This window comes from Mobula hypostoma, chromosome 8 (genome assembly GCF_963921235.1).
Source record: "Mobula hypostoma chromosome 8, sMobHyp1.1, whole genome shotgun sequence".
Classification (NCBI taxonomy): Eukaryota; Metazoa; Chordata; class Chondrichthyes; order Myliobatiformes; family Myliobatidae; genus Mobula; species Mobula hypostoma.
The window spans coordinates 139,789,009-139,808,738 of record NC_086104.1 but is presented as its reverse complement, the minus strand read 5'-3'; the positions used below and the strand labels follow the sequence as shown (position 1 = coordinate 139,808,738).

The following is a 19,730-nucleotide window of genomic DNA, read 5'->3' as shown; positions in this document are numbered from 1 at the left end:
CGGGTGGAGAGAGAGGACCCACTCTTCAGAGTTATCCCAGTCTCTCCCACTGATTGATCATACCCACAAGAAAGGGTAAAGTTAAGCAGGAATGGCTGTCAATACTCACCTTTCTTCCTTGCCATTTACTGTATTTTTAATGAAGATCCCTTGGAGCCTCGTATGAATTCGGTAAACTGGGGATTAACCTGCAATGTTTGGTGACTTTAAGGGCGGTGTCTAAAGCTGACTAAAGTTCTCTCTCTGTTCAACTTGCAGGCACTACCACAGCATGGAGGTTTTTACCAATTATGACCTTTTATCGCTGAATGGGACAAAGGTTGCGGAGGGTCACAAGGCCAGCTTCTGTCTCGAGGATACAGAGTGTGACTCAGGTAATGACACCGCTGCGGGAGTATGAGTCGGAGCGAGATCCCAATTAGATCGGCTGTTTTCCAATTCTTGCAAGAATGCTGCAACATAGCAAGAGGTGCTGCTGCCCAATGCCTCCAGTGTCTCAGGTTCGATCCTGACGTCGAGCCCTTTCCGTGCAGAGTTTGCATGTTCTCCTTGTGGCCTTGTGACATCTCAGCGGTGTGCTGGTTGTTAGGTTAGATGGCTGTCGTAAATGTTCCAAGTATAGGTGGGTGGTGGGTGAATCAGGAGGGTCTATGTGTGTATGTGTGAGAGAATTGTTTGTTCATTATGACGTGGGCGATCATAGTCTTTCCATGACCATGATTGTTCTTGGCAAATTTTTCTACAGAAGTGGTTTGCCACTGCCTTCTTCTGGGCAGTGCCGTTACAAGATGCGTGACCCCAGCCAATATCTACACTGTTCAGAGGATGCCTGCCTGGTGTCTGTAGTCGTAAAAACCAGGACCTGTGATTTGCACGAGCTGCTCGTACAACTGTCCACCATCTCCTCCCATGTCTGCAGGTGACCCTGATCGGGAGAGCTAAGCAGGTCTACACCTTGCCCAAGAGTGACCCGCAGGCTAGCAGAGGGAAGGAGCATATTACACTTCCTTCGGTAGAGATGTATCTCCACCACGCCACCCAGAAAGTAGTAACGGGGGAAATTGTGGGGGAATGGGATTGCTGGGATTGGTCTGAGAAATGGCAGTGACTAAATGGGCCAAATGGTCTTCTCCTTTGTCATCTGAAAACAGATGTAATACCTCTGTATAAACACCCAAATCTTCCCCGGAGATCACTCAGATCTATGTTAGCAGTGGATAACTACTCTATTCAATCTCCCTCTGCCAGCTTAAACTTGAGGTCATCCAGATCCCAGCTCAGCCACATCCTGGTACCCCCAAACTCCTACCCCTAAGTGCTTTTCCACTTCAGATCCCCTGGAAGTTAAATCTACTTCAATTATTTCCTGTCTGTAATAATTTTTTTTTTAATGTACACTGAGTTCAGCAGCAGTTGTTTTTACGCGTGGTTTAGTAATTTAATTCATGTCTCCAATTTCCTTCTCCACTCTGGCTTGGGGGACTGAGTCCTAGGGAAAGATTGAGCAGCGAAGGGCTTTATTCAATGTTCCCGGTGAAGGTAGATGGGCCCAAACCAGGTTAGCATGGACTCAATGAGCCAAGGGGCCTGTTTCTGTGCTGTAGTGCTCCGTGACTCTTTAACTGTAGACTGCTCCCCGACCTGAACTGGTGTGTCATGTGGAAGGTGACGTCCGACAACATGGCGCCACTGCAGTGTAAGCTTACACTGTTGTGCTCCCGTCTCTGGTGGGGAACCTGAACTTAAAATCTATTGATTCAGAAGCTGGAGGCACTGAGCCACAGCTGCTGATGGCCAGCAGGGACACCTCAATGGGTCTAACATGCACTGGGACTAACTGTTATCTGGAAAAGGACCACAGAAATCCAAGTCTTCTCTCCACCTTTCCTCTGGCTCTCTGTCTTCATCTATCTTTCTCTCCCCTTCCTTCTCGTCTCTATATCTTTCTTTCTCTCCTCTCTCTCTTTTCTCCTCTTTCAGTTCATCACTGATGCTCCTGATTATTTTCCATCTTTCCTTCTCTTCTTCACTTTTGCCTTTCATATGGTTCTCTCTCCCTCTCTCTATCTCCTCTCCCTCTCTCTCTCTCTCTCTCTCTCTCTCTCTGTCTCTGTGTCTCTCTGTTACGATCTCTCTGAATCTGTGTCTCTCTGTCTCTGTATCTCGCTGTCTCTATATTTCTGTCTCTTTATTTTCAAAGTTTATCTGTAATTGTCACATATTCACCAAAACACATTGCAAGGGTGTTCTGGGTCAGTCCACAATGTCGCCATGTTTCTGGTCCCAATGTAGCCTGCCCACAATTTACCTCCCATACTAATCTGTACATCTTCGGAGTGTGGGAGGAAAGCAGAGCACCATGGGAAACCCACATGATCACAGGAAGGACGTACAACCTCCTTACAGACAGTAGCAGGAATTGACCCCCAATCGCTGACATGGTGAAACACTATGCCAACCCCCACGCTGCCATGCTACCCACCCCCCACACACACTTCAGAGATTAACGATGGGATGCCTGCCTTTCAGAGGAGCGGAAGAACTACCAGTGCGCCAACTTTGGGGAGCAGGGTATCACAGCGGGCTGCTGGGATACATACCGGCACGACATTGACTGCCAGTGGATCGACATCACGGACGTTCCCCCGGGAGAGTACGTGCTGCAGGTGAGTGTGCCCACCCCTCGGGCAAGAGGGTGACCCAGAACTGGGCTCGTCTGTGGAAACAAAAGTCCTCCTGCAGTGAGGTCCTTCCAGGGATGCTGCCATGGTTACAGACAGATTGGTGTAGGAATGGGGAGGGGGATTAAAATGGCTGGCATGTGGGGGTTCCAGATGGTCACATGAACTGAACATAGCTGTATGGTGACACAGTCAACCAGCTTGTGCCTGGTGTATCAGTAAAGGTATATTATTGGGAGGGACAGGCACAGTGGTAAGATGATAAGAAGCATTGATAGATTGGATAGCCAATGCCTTTATCTCAGGGTGGAAATAGCCAATATGAGAGGGTGAATGTTAAAGTGTTTGGAGGAAATTATAGGTGTGTGTGTGTGTGTGTGTGTGTGTGTGTGTGTGTTCTCCAACTACAATTGGACAGATCCTCTGAAATGATAGCACCAAGGAATTTAAAGTTGCTGACCCTCTGTATCTCTGATGCCCTGATGAGGACTGGCTCATGGGCTTCTGGTTTCCTCCTCCTGAAGTCAATAATTAGCTCCTTGGTCCTGCTGATATTGTGAGAGGTTGTTGTTGTGGCTCCACTCAGCCAGATTCTCAATCTCCATCCTATTGTACTTGCTGATTCAGTACCATCTCTGATTCATGAGTAATGTCATCAAAAACTTAAATATGGTATTGGAGTTGTGCTTAGACTCACAGTCATAATTATAAAGCAAGTAGAGCAGGGGCTAAGCACACAGCCTTGTGGTGCATCTGTGCTGGTGGAGATTGTGAAGGACCCCAATCCGAACTGACTGGGGTCTGCAAGCAAGGAAATCCAATTGCACAAGAAGGTATTGAGGCCAAGGTCTTGAAGCTTATTGATTAGTTATGAGGGGATGATAGTATTTAATACCGAGCTGTAGTCAATAAAGAGCATCCTAATGTATGCATCTTTGCTGTCCAGCTATTCCAGGGTTGAGTAAAGAGCCAGTAAAATGGCATCTACTGTGGACCTGTTGGAGTGGATCTAAATCACTTCTCAGGCAGCAGTTGATATGTTCATCACCAACCTCTCAAAGCACTTCATCGCAGTGGATGTGAGTACTACAGGACAACAATCATTGAGAAAGGTTACCATGTTCTTCTTAGGCACCGGTAAAACTGAAGCCTGCCGGAGTGAGAGGTTAAAGATATCAGTGAACACTGCTGCCAACTGATCAGCACAGGTCTTTAGTACTCGGGCAAGTACCCCATCTGGGCCGAGTGCTTTCTGTGTGTTCATCCTTCTGAAGGATGCTGTCACGTCTCAGAGACTGAAATCACAGAGTCAATAGGGGTATTGTTCAAAGAAACAGTACACCAGCGGCAATGGTATTAACTTAATGAGAGTATGAATATAAAATAAACTGTGTACTGTTTTGTATGTTTTATGAATAAATTTTATTTTTGAAATAATAACAAACCCAGTGGAAACTGGTGAACTAATCACTCATCTCCAGCATGTCTGAGCAGTCATCCTGAAACACAGTGGCTGAGAGTTCAGCACCAAATGCTGGAGTCCAGACTTCGAGGCTAAGCTAGGCGCCATATAAATGCAAGGTGACCAGGGATAAAATGCTCTTCCTCTCCTCCATCCAGCCCTATCAGCTCCCAGAAGTGAAAGGTTTTCCAGGTGTATGTGTGTGCATATGCATACATATGTGTGAGCGCATTTAGGTATGGACATGTGTCTGTGTACGGATGTGTGTTCATGTAAGCTGTTCAAGGAACCCAGTTAACCTGTCCTTCCCTCCACAGGTTGTCGTCAACCCTAACTTCGAGGTGGCAGAGTCCGACTACACCAACAACATGGTGAAATGTCGATGCAAGTACGATGGGCATCGCATTTGGTCTTACAACTGCCACATTGGTGAGCCTTGCTGTGACAGTAATCTTAAACCATAAAGGAAAAAGTCTTTTCTGCTGTCTATCAGCATGAGGTAAAATCAGATCCAATAAAATAAGGCAGGTTGGTGAAAGATTTACTCCCAAGAAGGGCTGAGATTCACACTCTCTCTCACACACACACATTTGGATACAGGTCTGAGTCTGAGATTCACGCTCTCTCTCTCTCTCTCTCTCTCTCTCTCTCTCTCTCTCTCACACAGTTGGACACAGGTCTGAGGGAGTTGATTGTCTCTGCCAGGTGTAAAGCAGTTGCTATCAATCTAGAGGTTCAGACCAAACCATTCTGGGAGCTCCCAACACCTGCCTAGGCTGACTGAATGCACCTCCTGGGAGCAGGGACACTAGCTGTAGTTGAATACATTCCTGGAGGCTCAGACCATTGTTTCCATCTACATGTGCCCTGTTCTGTCTTAACGTAATGTCACCTATCTCTTTAATTTTCCTTTCCACTTCCACTATGACCTCTTTATCCTTGGCCTTCTGCGTTATCAATATATTTGAGGGACAGTACCTCATTTTTTGCCCTCAGAGCTCATGTTGGATTCAATCATTCCAGATAACCAGCCTTTCCTGTTTATGACAGAACTGGACAGTTCTAATGTAAGGCTACTCTTCTATGTCCATAAAGTTAACTCACTATTTCTCTCCACAAAAGCTGCTTGACCCATTCATACTTCCAACACTCTCTTTTGCTTCTGAATTCCAGCAAGTGCATCTCACAGTTCCCTTCTTTGCTTTTCCCCTCACTAACTTCTAACTATATGGCACTGAAAGCATCGTATCACCTGGACAACATGGGCCTCCACCCTTCCCAATTTCTGCATCATAAAGCAAACTTGCTTTCTCACCTTTCCACTTTTGACAAGAAGTCATCAGTCTGAACTATTAACTATTTCTTCCGCTGCAGATGCTGCCTAACCGGCTGAGTATTTATGTCATGAATTTGTTCTTCTTCGGCTGTCCATCGATTTCAATGTTGACTGAAATTGATGGACAGCCAAAGAAGAAGAAATTCACTACATAAATACTCAGCCGGTTAGGCAGCGTCTGCAGCGGGAGAAATAGTTAACAGTTCAGACTGATGACTTTAGGCAGATGCTGCCTAACCAGCTGAGTATTTATGTAGTGAATTTAATATTTCAGTAACGTACAGTATTGGTAATATTGTAAATATATTGTTTCATGTGTTGGCGCGTGGCCAAGTGGTTAAGGTGTTCGTCTAGTGATTTGAAGGTCGCTAGTTCGAGCCTTGGCTGAGGCAGCGTACGTGTCCTTGAGCAAGGCACTTAACCACACATTGCTCTGCAACGACACCAGTGCCAAGCTGTATGGGTCCTAATGCCCTTCCCTTGGACAGCATTGATGGTGTAGAGAGGGGAGACTTGCAGCATGGGCAACTGCTGGTCTTCCATACAACCTTGCCCAGGTCTGCACCCTGGAAACCTTCCAAGGCGCAAATCCATGGTCTCATGAGACTAACAGATGCCTATGTATATATATATATATAACACACACATACACATATAGTTTAATAAGCATTCTTTGTTTAAATAATTAATCACGGGTTATACGTAAGAAGTACGTGCATGGCATACATCATTGTGCCACCACGTCGTATGTGCGCACCTCACAAAAGTAAAAATAAGAGTGACCGGTTATCCAGGGCTCCCGAGTTTTTATTTTAATGAGTTTCTGGAGTTACGAAACATAAAAGTAGTGATGGGTAAGATCTTAAAGTAACCTAAGACGACAACCTATCTGCTGAAGTGCAGCTCATTTTATTTTTTGGAAGATGAGAGAGAGAGAGATGTTTGAGTTTAAAAAAACGTGTTTCTTTGGAAGGAACGGGAGAAACTGCTGAGTTAAAAAAAAGAGGCAGAAACAGACAGAGTTCATAGGTTCATCATAAACAGAAAGACAGGGTGATGATAACTATAAATAATAAAAAAAAGCAGAAATGGCTGGCTACATTGGAAAGATATATTCATTCAATATCTCCACAGATAACTAGATGATGTATACTGAATGAATTGAACAGTATTTTGAAGCAAATGAAATAGCCAATGAAGAGCAAGTGCCAGTGATATTGAGTACAATGGTGGGGGAAAAAAACAGTTTGCTTAGAAGTTTAACTGCTTCAACCATACCAGCTGAAATGAGCTTTGCTGCTATCATGAAAGCAATACAGGAACATTTAGAACCAAAATCATTACTGATTGCAGGATGCTTTAGGTTTCATGAGCAGAATCAAAAGGAAGGAGTCTTTTCAGCTTATGTGACTCAGTTGAAGAAACTACCTGAGCATTGTCAGTTCAGTGATCGGCTTAATGATGCACTGAGAGATCATTTAGTTTATGGCATCTTACAAGAAAGCATTCAAAAATGACTCCTAACTAAAACACAATTCACATTTAAGAGATCATTTGAAATTGCTGTGTCAATGGAAACAACAGCCAGAAACACAGTTGAGTTACACTCAGGAATGAAAATGAGTGTGAAAAAATTGCAACGTCTAAACAGAAAGCAGCCTGGCCTAACAAATTGTGTTACTGTTGTGGCTGGGGCTCACATATACCACACCAATGCAGACTAAAGAGGGACACATACAAAGAACATACAAAGAAAAGAGAAAAATATTTTCTTTTAAAAGTTAAGTTGCAGTTCCAAAAAGAGCACTAAATTGCATGTAGTTGATGACAAATCTGAAAATGATGAGAGTGACACAAGACTCGGTAGCCTTGAGGTTTCCAATGTGAAAACTAACAGGAGACAAGTAGTATGGCTTACACCAGAAGTGAATGGCAAATTAATTAAAATGGAATTGGATACTGGCTCAGCTGTTTTAGCCATTCCACAAAATGAGTTTGAATGGCATTTGAAAGGTACTGAACTGAGGCCTGCAAATTTTCAACTAAGAACTCATAAGAAAAGATCATTCCTGTGGGGATGACATTTGTAACTGTGAAATACAACAACCAACAAGCCACTTTGGGCTTGGATATGGTAAAAACAGGAGGGCCAGCATTGTAGGGCTATGATTAGCTGAGACAACTACAACCTGATTGGTGATCCATCCACTATTTGCATGCCACTTTGCCTGCCATAGAGTCAACTGAAAGTGAATTAGGAAAGGTACTGGATGATGCCATAGCAATGTTCAGGAATGGTATTGGAAAACTCAAACATGCCTTTCAAGGGTAAAATAGTGTTAAGTAAAAAATGCCACATCCAAGTTTTACAAAACCCATCCAATTCCTCGTACAATCTATCGTAAAGTAGCCAGTGAGCTAGATCGCATGGAGACTGAAGGAATTCTTGCCAGGGTTGAATGGAGTCCATGGACAGTGTCACTGGTCCCAGTAGCCAAGACGAATGGGTCTTTCAAGATTTGTGGTGATCTTAAGGACCCGTTGCCCAAGATAGAGGAAATCTTGGTGAATGTTTTTAGAGGGAAACACGTCAGAAAAGTGGACTTAGCTGAGGCCTAACTACAGATGGAGATGGTAGAAGAGTCCAAGGCGTTTCTCACCATAAACGCTCACAAATGACTTTATCATTAAAATAGCCTTATTTTTGGAGTAGCACCTGCACTCTGGCAGAAACCTATGAACCAGGCGCTGCAAAGCTGCCAAGGCACTCAGTGTTACCTGGATGACATCTTTGTTACCAATAAGGATGACAAGGAACATCTCCAAATTCTCAAGACATTGTTAAAAAGATAAGAAGATTATGGGCTCAGAGCATGACTCAACAAGCGTGAATTCGTTAAGCCAGACATCACTTAGCACTGACGCACAAGATTTACACAAGTTTGCGGAGAAAATTCAAGCAGTGGTGGATGCCCCAAGGCCATAGGACATGTCACTTTTGAGGTTCTTTTGAGAACTTGTCAATTACTTTAACAGGTTCCTGGCAAACCTGCCACTGTGCTCCACCCATTGACTACAGATCAGGAAAAACTGGCAATGGACAAAGCAATGTGAGGTGGCTTTCCAAAAAAAAAGGAAATGGTGACATCAGACACATTACTCACACATTATGATCCATAACATCCAGTGACGTTTGCCTGTGACAGCCCGCTTTATGATATAAATGCAGGAATGTCACATGGTGTGAATAACGGAAGTAAACCCATTTGCATCAAATTCCCTTACCAGTGCAGAGAAAAATTGTGCACAGATTGACAGAACGGCCTTGAGTTTGGTTTGGGGTGTAAAATGTTTCAAACAGTACTTGTATGGGAGCGAGTTTACTCTCATGACTGATTATCAGCCACTCGTGTCCACTTTCAGTCCACAGAAATGTGTTCCACTAATTGCACCAGCACGGATGCAGAGATGGGATCTTTTTTTCTTGGAGGACACAATTACAACATTAAATTCAGGAGGACGACTAATCACAGAAATGCTGATGGATTGTTCCGTTTACCCTTGGAAAAGGAAATACCTGAAAAATTTACAAAAGGAGACACTTCTCTTGATGTATTCTCACTAAAGCAGATTAAAAGCCCCCCAGTAGACATGAAACCAAAGGGAAACCAGAAAAGACCCCATGCATTCTCAGGCCTCACCATTTTTACTGCACCAGGATGAACTTCCCTTGATGGGGGTTGCCTTTTGCAGGGATTGAGAGTTGTTGTACCATCCAAGCTGGGCATTAAAGTGTTGGATGAGGTACAAACCAGTCATCTAGGCATGGTCAAAATGAAAGCATTGTCTCAAAGCTTTGTCTGGTGGCCTGAGATAGATCAACAGATCGAGCAGCTTGACATGTACGGATTGGGATCCTGATATATGCATCCTTGATGTTCAAATGTTCCAGGGTTGAGTGAAGAACCAATGAGGTGGCATTTGTTGTAGACCTGTTGCACCAGCAGGCAAACTGGAGCACATCCAAGTCGTTTCTCACTTTCTTGGTAAAGAATAGATAGATAGGTAGATATACTTTATTGATCCCGAGGGAAATTGGGTTTTGTTACAGCCACAGCAACCAAGAATAGAGCATAAATATAACAATACAAAAACCACAAACAATCAAACAACAAAATGCAAACTATGCCAGATGGAAATAAGTCCAGGACCAGCCTATTGGCTCAGGGTGTCTGACCCTCCACGGGAGGAGCTGCAAAGTTCGATGGCCACAGGCAGGAACAACCTCCGATGATGCCCAGTGTTGTATCTCGGTGGAATATAGCTGGAGTCCAACAGCAAAATGTTCAATATCTGGTCTACAAACACGTTCCTCGATCGTAATATGACCTGGATTGCACCATCCGTTGTTAACCAGAACAGTAAGCACCCAACACCTTTACGCTTACCGCTCTCAGTGCACTTCCGGCCAGCCCGAATGGTCTGGAAGCCGTCCATGGAGAAGTTTTGATCGGCTATGTCCCCATGCAGCCCCGTTCCAGTGAAACACATAACACTGCACTCCCGAAATGTTCTCTGACTCCTGGCTAGCGCCGTGAACTCGTCCATTTTATTACCCACCGAACTCCTCTTCTCCATAAGTCTCTGTTGTCTCAACCCGGTCCTCTTTCCTTGCCTTTGTGATCCCCCTCTGCATCCTCTGTGTGTTTTCCTCCAGATTTCAGCAGGGGTGTCCGCCGCTCTGCTCGCTAAACCGGCCGGCATAAACTCAATCAGCTGGTCCCTGGAATAAACAATGCGACCATGCTTCTGCCCCACTAATGAGACGAGTCAGAATGTAACTATTTCCAGCGCTAAAAACCCAAATAAAACTCTCTCTACCAGCATGTTAGAGAGGGTGCAGCTTCAACGTGTTACCGTGAAAAAAAAACAAAAAATAACGCAAGTTAAAAAAGTAAGACTACTCGTCGGAACGGCTGTAACAGGCTGCATGCACGACCGGCGCGTGCGCACTTAAGGCATCAAATGAACCGTAGAAAGCATTCTTCTAGAGTGCATCACAACCTGGTATGGAAGTTGTCCTGTCCAAGACTGGAAGAAGCTGCAGAAGATCGTGAACACGGCGCAGCACATCACACAAACCAATCTTCCATCCTTGAACTCACTTTACACCACATGCTGTTGGAGCAGTGCTGCCAGGATAATCATTGACACGACCCACCCAGCCAACACACTTTTCATCCCTCTTCCCTCCGGGAGAAGGCTCAGGAGCTTGAAGACTCGTACAGCCAGATTTGGGAACAGCTTTTTTCCAACTGTGATAAGACTGCTGAACGGATCCTGACCTGGATCTAGGCCGTACCCTCCAAATATCCAGACCTGCATCTGTTTTTTTTGCACTACCTTACTTTCCATTTTTATATTTTCTATTTATGATTTATAATTTAAATTTTTAATATTTAATATCGATTTGTAATCCAGGGAGCGGGAAGCGCAGAATCAAATATCGCTATGATGACTGTACGTTCTAGTATCAATTGTTTGGCAACAATAAAGTATTAAATATAAAGTATAAATCATTAGAAAGATGTGACATAGGATTGGAAGAAGTTGAATCCTTGTGGGTTGAGTTAAGAAACTGCAAGAGTAAAATAACCCTGATGGCAGTTATATACAGGCCTCCAAAATGGGAAATAGAAAAGGTATGTCAAAAAGGCAATATTATGATAGTCATGGGAACCTTTAACATGCCAGTAGAGAGGAAAAATCAGGTAGGTAATGGACCTCAAAAGAGTGAATTTGTTGAATGCCTATGCGATGGCTTTTTAGAGCAGTTTGATGTTGAGCCTACCAGGGGATCAGCTATACTATATTGGGTGTTATGTAATGAATTGGAGATGATTAGGGAGCTTAAGGTAAAGGAACCCTTAGGAGACAGCAACCACAATATGATTGAGTTCAACTTGAAATTTCATAGGGAGAAAATAAAGTCTGACATAGTAGTATTTCAGTGGAGTAAAGGAAATCTTTGAGGTATGACAGATGATGTTGGCCAATGTAAATTGGAAGGAGATGCTGGCAGGGATGACAGCAGAGCAGCAATGGCTTCAGTTTCTGTGAAGAATAAGGAAGGTGCAGGAAAGATGTATTCCAAAAAACAAAGAAATACTCAAATGGCAAAATAGTACAACCATGGCTGATAAAGGAAGTCAAAGCTAATGTAAAAACAAAAGACAAGGCATACAACAAAGCAAAAATTAGCGGGAAGATAGAGGATAGAGCTTTTAAAACCTTACAGAAAGCAACTAAAAGAATCATTCAGAGGGAAAAGTATGGAAAAATATAGAAGCAAGCTAACAAACAATATCAAGGGGGATAGAAAAAGCATTTTCAGGTATATAAAAAATAAAAGAGGGATCAGAGTGGATGTAGGACTGCTAGAAAATGAGGCCAGAGAAAACATAACAGGAGACAAGGAGATGACAGATGAACTAAATGAGTATTTTGCATCAGTCTTCAATGTGGAAGACACTAGCAGTGTGACAGGTGTTGAAGGGTGTGAGGGAAGAGAAGTGAGTGCAGTTACTATTACAAGGAAGAAGGTGCTTAAAAAGCTGAAGGACCTAAAGGTGCATAAGTCACCCAGATGAACTGCACCTTAAGGTTCTGAAAGAGGTAGCGGTAGAGATTGTGGTGGTACTAGTACTGAACTTTCAAGAATCATTGGGCTCTGGCATGATTCTGGAGGACTGGAAAATTCCAAATATCACTCTACTTTTTAAGAAAGGAAAAGAGGCAGCAGAAGGAAATTATAGACGAGTTAGCCTGACCTCATTGGTTGGGAAGATGTTGGAATCAATTGTTAAGGATGAGGTTCTGGAGTACTTGGTGCTTGGTGACATAGAACAAGATAAGATTAAATCAGCATGATTTTCTTAAGGAAAAATCTTGCCTGACGACCCTGTTAGAATTCTCTGAGGAGATTACAAGTAGGATAGATAAAGGGGATGTTGTGGATGTTGTATATTTGGATTTTCAGGAGGCCTTTGACAAGGTGGTACACATGAGGCTGCTTACCAAGTTAAGATGGAAAGTTACTAACATGGTTAGAGCATTGGCTGATTGGTAGGAGGCAGCAAATTGAAATAAAAGTATCCTTTTCTGGTTGACTGCCAGTGACTAGTGGTGTTCCGCAAGGGTCGGTGTTGGGACCGCTTCTTTTTATGCTGTAGATCAATGATTTAGATGATGGAATAGATGGCTTTGTTGCCAAGTTTGCAGATGATACAAAGATTGGTGGAGAACCAGGTAGTGTTGAGGAAACAGAAATGCTGCAGAATGACATAGTCAGATTAGGAGAATGGGCAGGAAAATGGCAAATGAAATACAATGTCGGAAAATGCTGGTTATTCACTTTGGTAGAAGTAAATGTCCATATTATTTCTAAACAGAGAACTCCAAAAATCTGAGGTGCAGAGGGTCTTGGGAGTCCTCGTGCAGAATACACTAAAGGTTAGCTTGCGGGTTGAGTTGGTGGTGAGGAAGGCAAATGCCATGTTAGCATTCATTTCAAGAGATCTAGAATACAAGATCAGGGTTGTGATGCTGAGGCTTTGTATGGCACTGCTGAGTCCTCACCTTGAGTATTGTGAACAGTTTGGGGCACCCTATCTAAGAAAAGATGTGCTGGCATTGAAGAGGGTTCAGAGGAGGTTCAGAAGGATGATTCTGGGAATGAAAGTTTTGAGGATCGTTTGATGGCTCAGGGCCTGTACTCACTGGAATTTAGAAGGATGAGGGAGTATCTCATTGGAATCTTTAGAATGTTGAAAGGCCTAGACAGCGTAGATGTGGAAAGGATGTTTCAGATGGTGGAGAAGTCTAGGACAAGAGGGTAGAGGGTAGCCTCAGGATAGAGGAGCGTCTATTTAAAACAGAGATGTGGAGAAATTTCTTTAGCCAGAGGTTGGTGAATTTGTGGAATTTGTTGCCACAGGCAGCTGGGTGTATTCAAGGCGGAGATTGATAGGTTCTTGATTGGCCATGGTATCAAAGGTTACAGGGAGAATGCCAAGGAGTGGGGCTGAGGAGGGGAATAAAGGAACATTCGTGGTTGGTAGTAGTGGATGCAGCCTCAAAGAATACAGAAGTGTTCCCAACAGCCTCCATTACAGCCTCCCTCACAGTAAATGTGTTGAGAAGCCTCTTCTCAGAGACTGGTGTTCCAGAAATCGTCGTCAATGACTACAGACCACAGTTTGTTGTGGAACTGTTTCAGTTTTTCCTGAAAATGACATATTACACCTGCACGGTACCACCTAGCCGCAAATAGCTTGATTGAAAGGTTTCTACAGAGTCTAAAGAACATACTGTGAGCAATATCAGCAAAAGACACTATAATAAGTGGAACAAGTGCTATATATGCCCTTACACTTCCTCCCTTACCACCATTCAGGGCCCCAGACAGTCCTTCCAGGTGAGGCGACACTTCACCTGTGAGTCGGCTGGGGTGATATACTGCGTCTGGTGCTCCCAATGTGGCCTTCTATATTTTGGCGAGACCCGACGCAGACTGTGAGATCATTTCACTGAACACCTACGCTCTGTCCACCAGAGAAAGCAGGATCTCCCAGTGGCCACACATTTTAATTCCACATCCCATTCCCATTCTGACATATCTATCCACGGCCTCCTCTACTGTAAAGATGAAGCCACACTCAGGTTGGAGGAACAACACCTTATATTCTGTCTGGGTAGCCTCCAACCTGATAGCATGAACATTGACTTCTCAAACTTCCGCTAATGCCCCACCTCCCCCTCGTACCCCATCTGTTATTTATTTATATACACATATTCTTTTTCTCTCTCTCCTTTTTCTCCCTCTGTCCCTCTCACTATACCCCTTGCCCATCCTCTGGGGTATTTTCCCCCCTCCCCCTTTTCTTTCTCCCTGGGCCTCCTGTCCCATGATCCTCTCATGTCCCTTTTGCCAATCACCTGTCCAGCTCTTAGCTCCATCCCTCCCCCTCCTGTCTTCTCCTATCATTTTGGATCTCCCCCTCCCCCTCCCACTTTCAAATCTCTTACTAACTCTTCCTTCAGTTAGTCCTGATGAAGGGTCTCGGCCTGAAACGTCGACTGTACCTCTTCCTAGAGATGCTGCCTGGTCTGCTGCGTTCACCAGCAACTTTGATGTGTGTTGCTTGAATTTCCAGCATCTGCAGAATTCCTCGTGTTTACATATAATAACACTGAATCAGAAGCTCGCCAATTTCCTCCCTGCATATCGCAATACAGCACACTCCGTAACTTGTAATAGTTATGGAGACATGCAGCACAAGAATCCTAGACCCCCAAGACCCACAAGACATGCAGCACAAGACCCACAGAATCCTAGACAACCATTTACATTAGCCCTACATTAATTACTTATTCCCTACACAGTAAATTGTATGCATTTTATGAGAATGATTAAAGAAATGCCCTTAAATACATATAACCCATGCTAAGTATTTTTTTCTGCTTCACCCTTATCGATGACAAAGCAAGTGAATTCCATTACATGTATACTCATTGTGTAACAATGGAATATTTGCATATTATTCTCCTGGGACAAAACTTGAGCTCAATACTTTCCTCTTCCTTGTAACAGAGCTGTTTCTTGCATTGTCCCATTTTGTACTTTCCTTTTAGGAGATCTGAAAGTGAAAATGTTTAGAAAGGAAGTACTTTTCTGATGTGCTTTGCTGGTGTGGATGTGCTGAAATCTTCACACAGTGCAAAGTTCCTGAGTCAAAGTGGCAGTGATTAGGAAGTGATTCATGGCTTGGCAGACCAGTGTAATGGAGGCGGTAAAATGAGATAGGAAGCACTGCGACCAGCAGAACTGAAGCCGCAGTCATGTTCACCAAAATAATTAAAGGGGATGGAGTTGCCACCAGATCAGGTTTATTCTAGTGATTGTCTGGACAGCCAGAGGGGCTGCCTAGCCTGCTATTGTTTTCATAAACAGTACAAGAGTTATTTTAGCTGAGGCTATGATTTGAACGTTGCTTGCTTTGGGTGATATTGGTATTGGTTTACACAAAATATTCTGCAGGTGCTGGGGTCAAAGCGACACTCACAACACGCTGGAGGAACTCAGCAGGTCGGGCAGCATCCGCGGAAACGATCAGTCAACGTTTCGGGCCGGAACCCTTCATTAGTACTGAAGAGGGAAAGGGCAGAGGCCCTATAAAGAAGGTGGGGGGAGGGTGGGAAGGAGAAGGCTGGTAGGTTCCAGGTGAAAAACCAGTAAGGGGAAAGATAAAGGGGTGGGGGAGGGGATAAGCAGGAAAGGTGAAGAAGGAATAGGGGAAAACACAATGGGTAGTAGAAGGAGGTGGAACCATGAGGGAGGTGATAGGCAGCTGGGTGAGGGGGCAGAGTGACATAGGGATAGGGGAAGGGAGGGGGAGGGAATTACCGGAAGTTGGAGAATTCTATGTTCATACCAAGGGGCTGGAGACTACCTAGATGGTATATGAGGTGTTGCTCCTCCAACCTGAGTTTAGCCTCATCATGGCAGTAGAGGAGGCCATGTATGGACGTATCCGAATGGGAATGTGAAGCAAAGTTGAAGTGGGTGGCAACCAGGAGATTCTGTCTGTTGTGGCGGACAGAGAGGAGGTGCTCGACGAAGCGGTCCCCCGATGTAGGAGGCCGCACCGGGAGCACCGGATGCAATAGATGACCCCAACAGGCTCACAAGTGAAGTGTTGCCTCACCTGGAAGGACTGTTTGGGGCCCTGAATAGTGGCAAGAGAGGAGGTGTAGCGACAGGTGTAGCAGTTACACTTACAGGGATAAGTATTGGTTTATTATTGTCTCATGTACCAAGGTACAGTGAAAAGCTTGTACTGCATACTGAAAAAGTTAATGTTGGACAATCATCAAGTCTTTCTGTTCAGGAAAAGTATGAAGATTGGCCTCCCAATCTATCTAAGCTGGAAAAGATGCAGAAAAGACGAAACAGGATATTACTGGGACTGGAAGGCTCGAGTTATATTACTTTATTACATTGGACAACAAAGATTTTGCTACCTGAATACTTTTGGGTGTACCTTATGGATTTTGGGCTGCTGATCATTAAAATCACCATGAAAATTCCCTTCACTCACTATTTTTTAAAATTGTCTGTATTTGTTATTTTAATTCATAATTCAAGTCAATTAAAATGTCGCCCACAACGTAAGCTGAAAGGTTTTTATCCTGTCCAGGCATGCTTATGCAGGGTGAATGCTGCACAGCAGAACAGATTTTAGAAAGGCTATAAAAGCATCACGCATACAAACCGTTCTATACATTGAGTTCACATGTACATCGGTTTGCGATCACATTGAAGCGCATGCTCAGTGTGGATAGGATATTGTGTGTACTCACTATAATAAAGAAATTGTATATTCAGGAGTATATGGATAGCAAAATGTCTCGCCAATGTAGCAACAACCATGATAGTTTCTGTTTTATTTGTGGCGAGTATACGCCTAAATTTCGAAGGTGGAGCATGACTCCCCTTATTAAGAAAGCCTATGAACTCTACTTTGGACGTAAAATTGGCGACCATTACAAAGCCTGGGCTCTCACATTTCTTGCACAACATGTGCTATTGATCTTGAAGCTTGGCTCAGAGGGACTCAAAAGTCAATGCCATTCATTGTCTCCGTGATATGGTTAGAGCAGAAGGATCATGTGACAGACTGCTACTTTTGTCTGTCCCACTTGTCTGGTTTCTCTGCTAAGAGCAAGAAATCTATTGAATACCCTGATCTCCCTTCAGCCATGAGATTTGTGCTGTAAGACAACAGTTTTCCTGTACTGAATTCACCAGACACATGGGGTCTAGATGAGGCAGATGAAGCTGTCATGATGCAAGAGCCAGGAATGGAAAACAAAACTGATAGTGATACGAATTTTGAACCCCTTATGTCGAGGGAATCTTATCCGATAACTCATTCTGAGTTAAGTCACTGGGTCAGAGACATGGGTTTGTCAAAGGCAAAAGCAGAATTACTGAGTTCAAGGCTGCAAGGATCTGCTGACACCAGGCACAAAGATTTTTGGGAAGTATTTTGATATTTGATACAGATGTTTTCCAGAGTCACAGATGTCAAGATTAAGGAAGGCACCTTTGTTGGTCCACAAATCAAACACATCATCAATGACAGGCAATTTAAAAATCTTCTAGTGGGACTGGAGAAAATTGCATGGAAGGCATTCAAGGAGGTTGAAAATTTTCTTGGTAACTACAGAGCACCAAACTATGTGCTGCTGGTTGGCAACATGCTTGAAGCATGCAAAAACAAGAAGTGCAATATGTCACCGAAGTTACATCTTCTGCATTCCCATTTAGACTTCTTCCCTGCAAATCTTGGCACTGTCAGTGACGAGCATGGTGAAAAGTTTCACTAGGACATTGCAGTCATGGAGAAAAGGTATCAGGGCAACTGGAATCCAGAAATGCTGGCTGGTTATTGTTGGACACTTAAGCAAGAAGCCTCAGACACTGAGTACAGATGAAAATCACCAACAAAACATTTTTAGCTTAGTTGAACTATTGCAAAGTGTCGTTGTGCAATTAAATGTATTACATTTAATAAAAGTTAATTTCTTGTTTCTCCAAATTCATACGTGGTACAAGTAGAATGAAGTTATATTTATGTTCAGTTTTAAGGGTTCTATCATAACCATAGAAACTTTCTGAGGAAGCAATATGTTTGAAAAAATTTGCTGTATAGTGTGCTAAGATAGTGAAAAGTTCGTTTCACAAACTGTTCACAAAGATCAAATCATTACACAGTGCAACAAGGTAAAACAATAACAATGCAGAATGAAGTGTAAAAACTTCAAAGAAAATCCAGTGCAGATAAACGCAAAGTGCAAGATCATAACAAGGTGGAATATGAGGTCAAATGTCTGTCTTGTCATATGAGGTCCATTCATGAGCCTAATAATGGTGAGATACAAGTTGTCGTTGAGTCTGGCAGTACATGCTTCCAGACGTTCATATCTTCTGCCCACTGGGAGAGGGGAGAAGAGAGAATGTCCAGTAGAAAGCAAGACAGAGCCAGGGAGTAACCAGCAGAAGGTAACAGAAGCCCCTCGCCACTTTATATCAGAGCTAGATGGGTGAGAACAGTAGCACAGCATCTACTGAGGAGGTAGAGATTTTTTTCAACCGTCACAGTACATAGGATGCTTTTAACCTTCTTCCTGTCTCTTTCCCATCTAGGTGGCTCCTTGAGCGTGGAGACAGAGGAGCAATTCGACCACTTTCCCGGAGTGATGAGCAACCATCTGTCCAACTGGTAACGTTGCAGCCAAAGAATAGGTCTGCAGTAACGCTTGCCAATGGAGATGCCCAGTGAAATACTGTCAATGGCAGAGAGTGACACGGCCTCATGTGATCAATGCAACGTTGGTGCTATACTCCCACTTCAAGGATAAAGCAGGCTGCGGGGGTAAAATAATTCTCCGGTGTGAGGTGTGCTCCTGCCAAGGAAGCAGCACACTGAACGTTACCTACCAGTGTCAAAACACACACACACACACACACACACAGATGTACACGCATGCACAAACGCACGCAATAGATTATTTACACACAAATCTACACAGATGCATATACACATGTATATGGCAGCACATGTATGCAACCAAAGATTTGACCACACAAGCATGCACCATCTCTCATACCCACTGACATGCATGGCAGACACACACACACACGCACACACACACACACACACACACACACACACACACACACACACACACACACACACACTCAATTACACAGTCAGATAAGCAGAAACAAACACACACGCACACACTGTCTCGGCTTCAGTCTCTGACTGTGTCTCTCTCGATCCCTTGAGCAGATACTGTGGTCCAGAAGCTGGGACACGGTTCTCCTTGGCTCTTTGCCAGGAGCGCAAGGAGAGAGTGATCCAGCATGGGGTCTTGAAGCCATGGAGGGCCACACTGGAATTCAGGGTCACTCGCTGTTTTATTTTACTCTTGCGACACAAGTCCTCAGAAGGGGAGACCACATCTCATGCCAAGAAGGAAAGGCAATGAAAATCACACCAAACTTGAAGAGTTAATAGGCAACAGCTCAATTTTTTGTTATGGTCCATATCTGAGTCTTTTGTAGCCTCCCCGACCCATCTGCTTTGTACAGTAATGAAAACCACAGTTGTGCATCTCAAAG

The 19,730-nt window shown here is 43.8% G+C and overlaps 1 protein-coding gene across 2 annotated transcripts in view; it reads left to right on the top strand.

The window, feature by feature from the left end:
• Nucleotides 1–19,297, top strand: part of LOC134351007 (lysyl oxidase homolog 2-like) — a 162,612-nt gene extending 143,315 nt beyond the window's left edge. For both annotated transcript variants that reach the window (XM_063056964.1, XM_063056965.1), the window contains 4 exons: nucleotides 259–374; nucleotides 2,530–2,666; nucleotides 4,461–4,572; nucleotides 18,750–19,297. In XM_063056964.1, the coding sequence (XP_062913034.1) occupies nucleotides 259–374; nucleotides 2,530–2,666; nucleotides 4,461–4,572; nucleotides 18,750–18,829 (445 nt within the window). In that variant the 3' untranslated portion in view covers nucleotides 18,830–19,297. The remainder of the gene's footprint in view (nucleotides 1–258; nucleotides 375–2,529; nucleotides 2,667–4,460; nucleotides 4,573–18,749) is intronic.
• The last annotated feature ends 433 nt before the right edge of the window (nucleotides 19,298–19,730 follow it).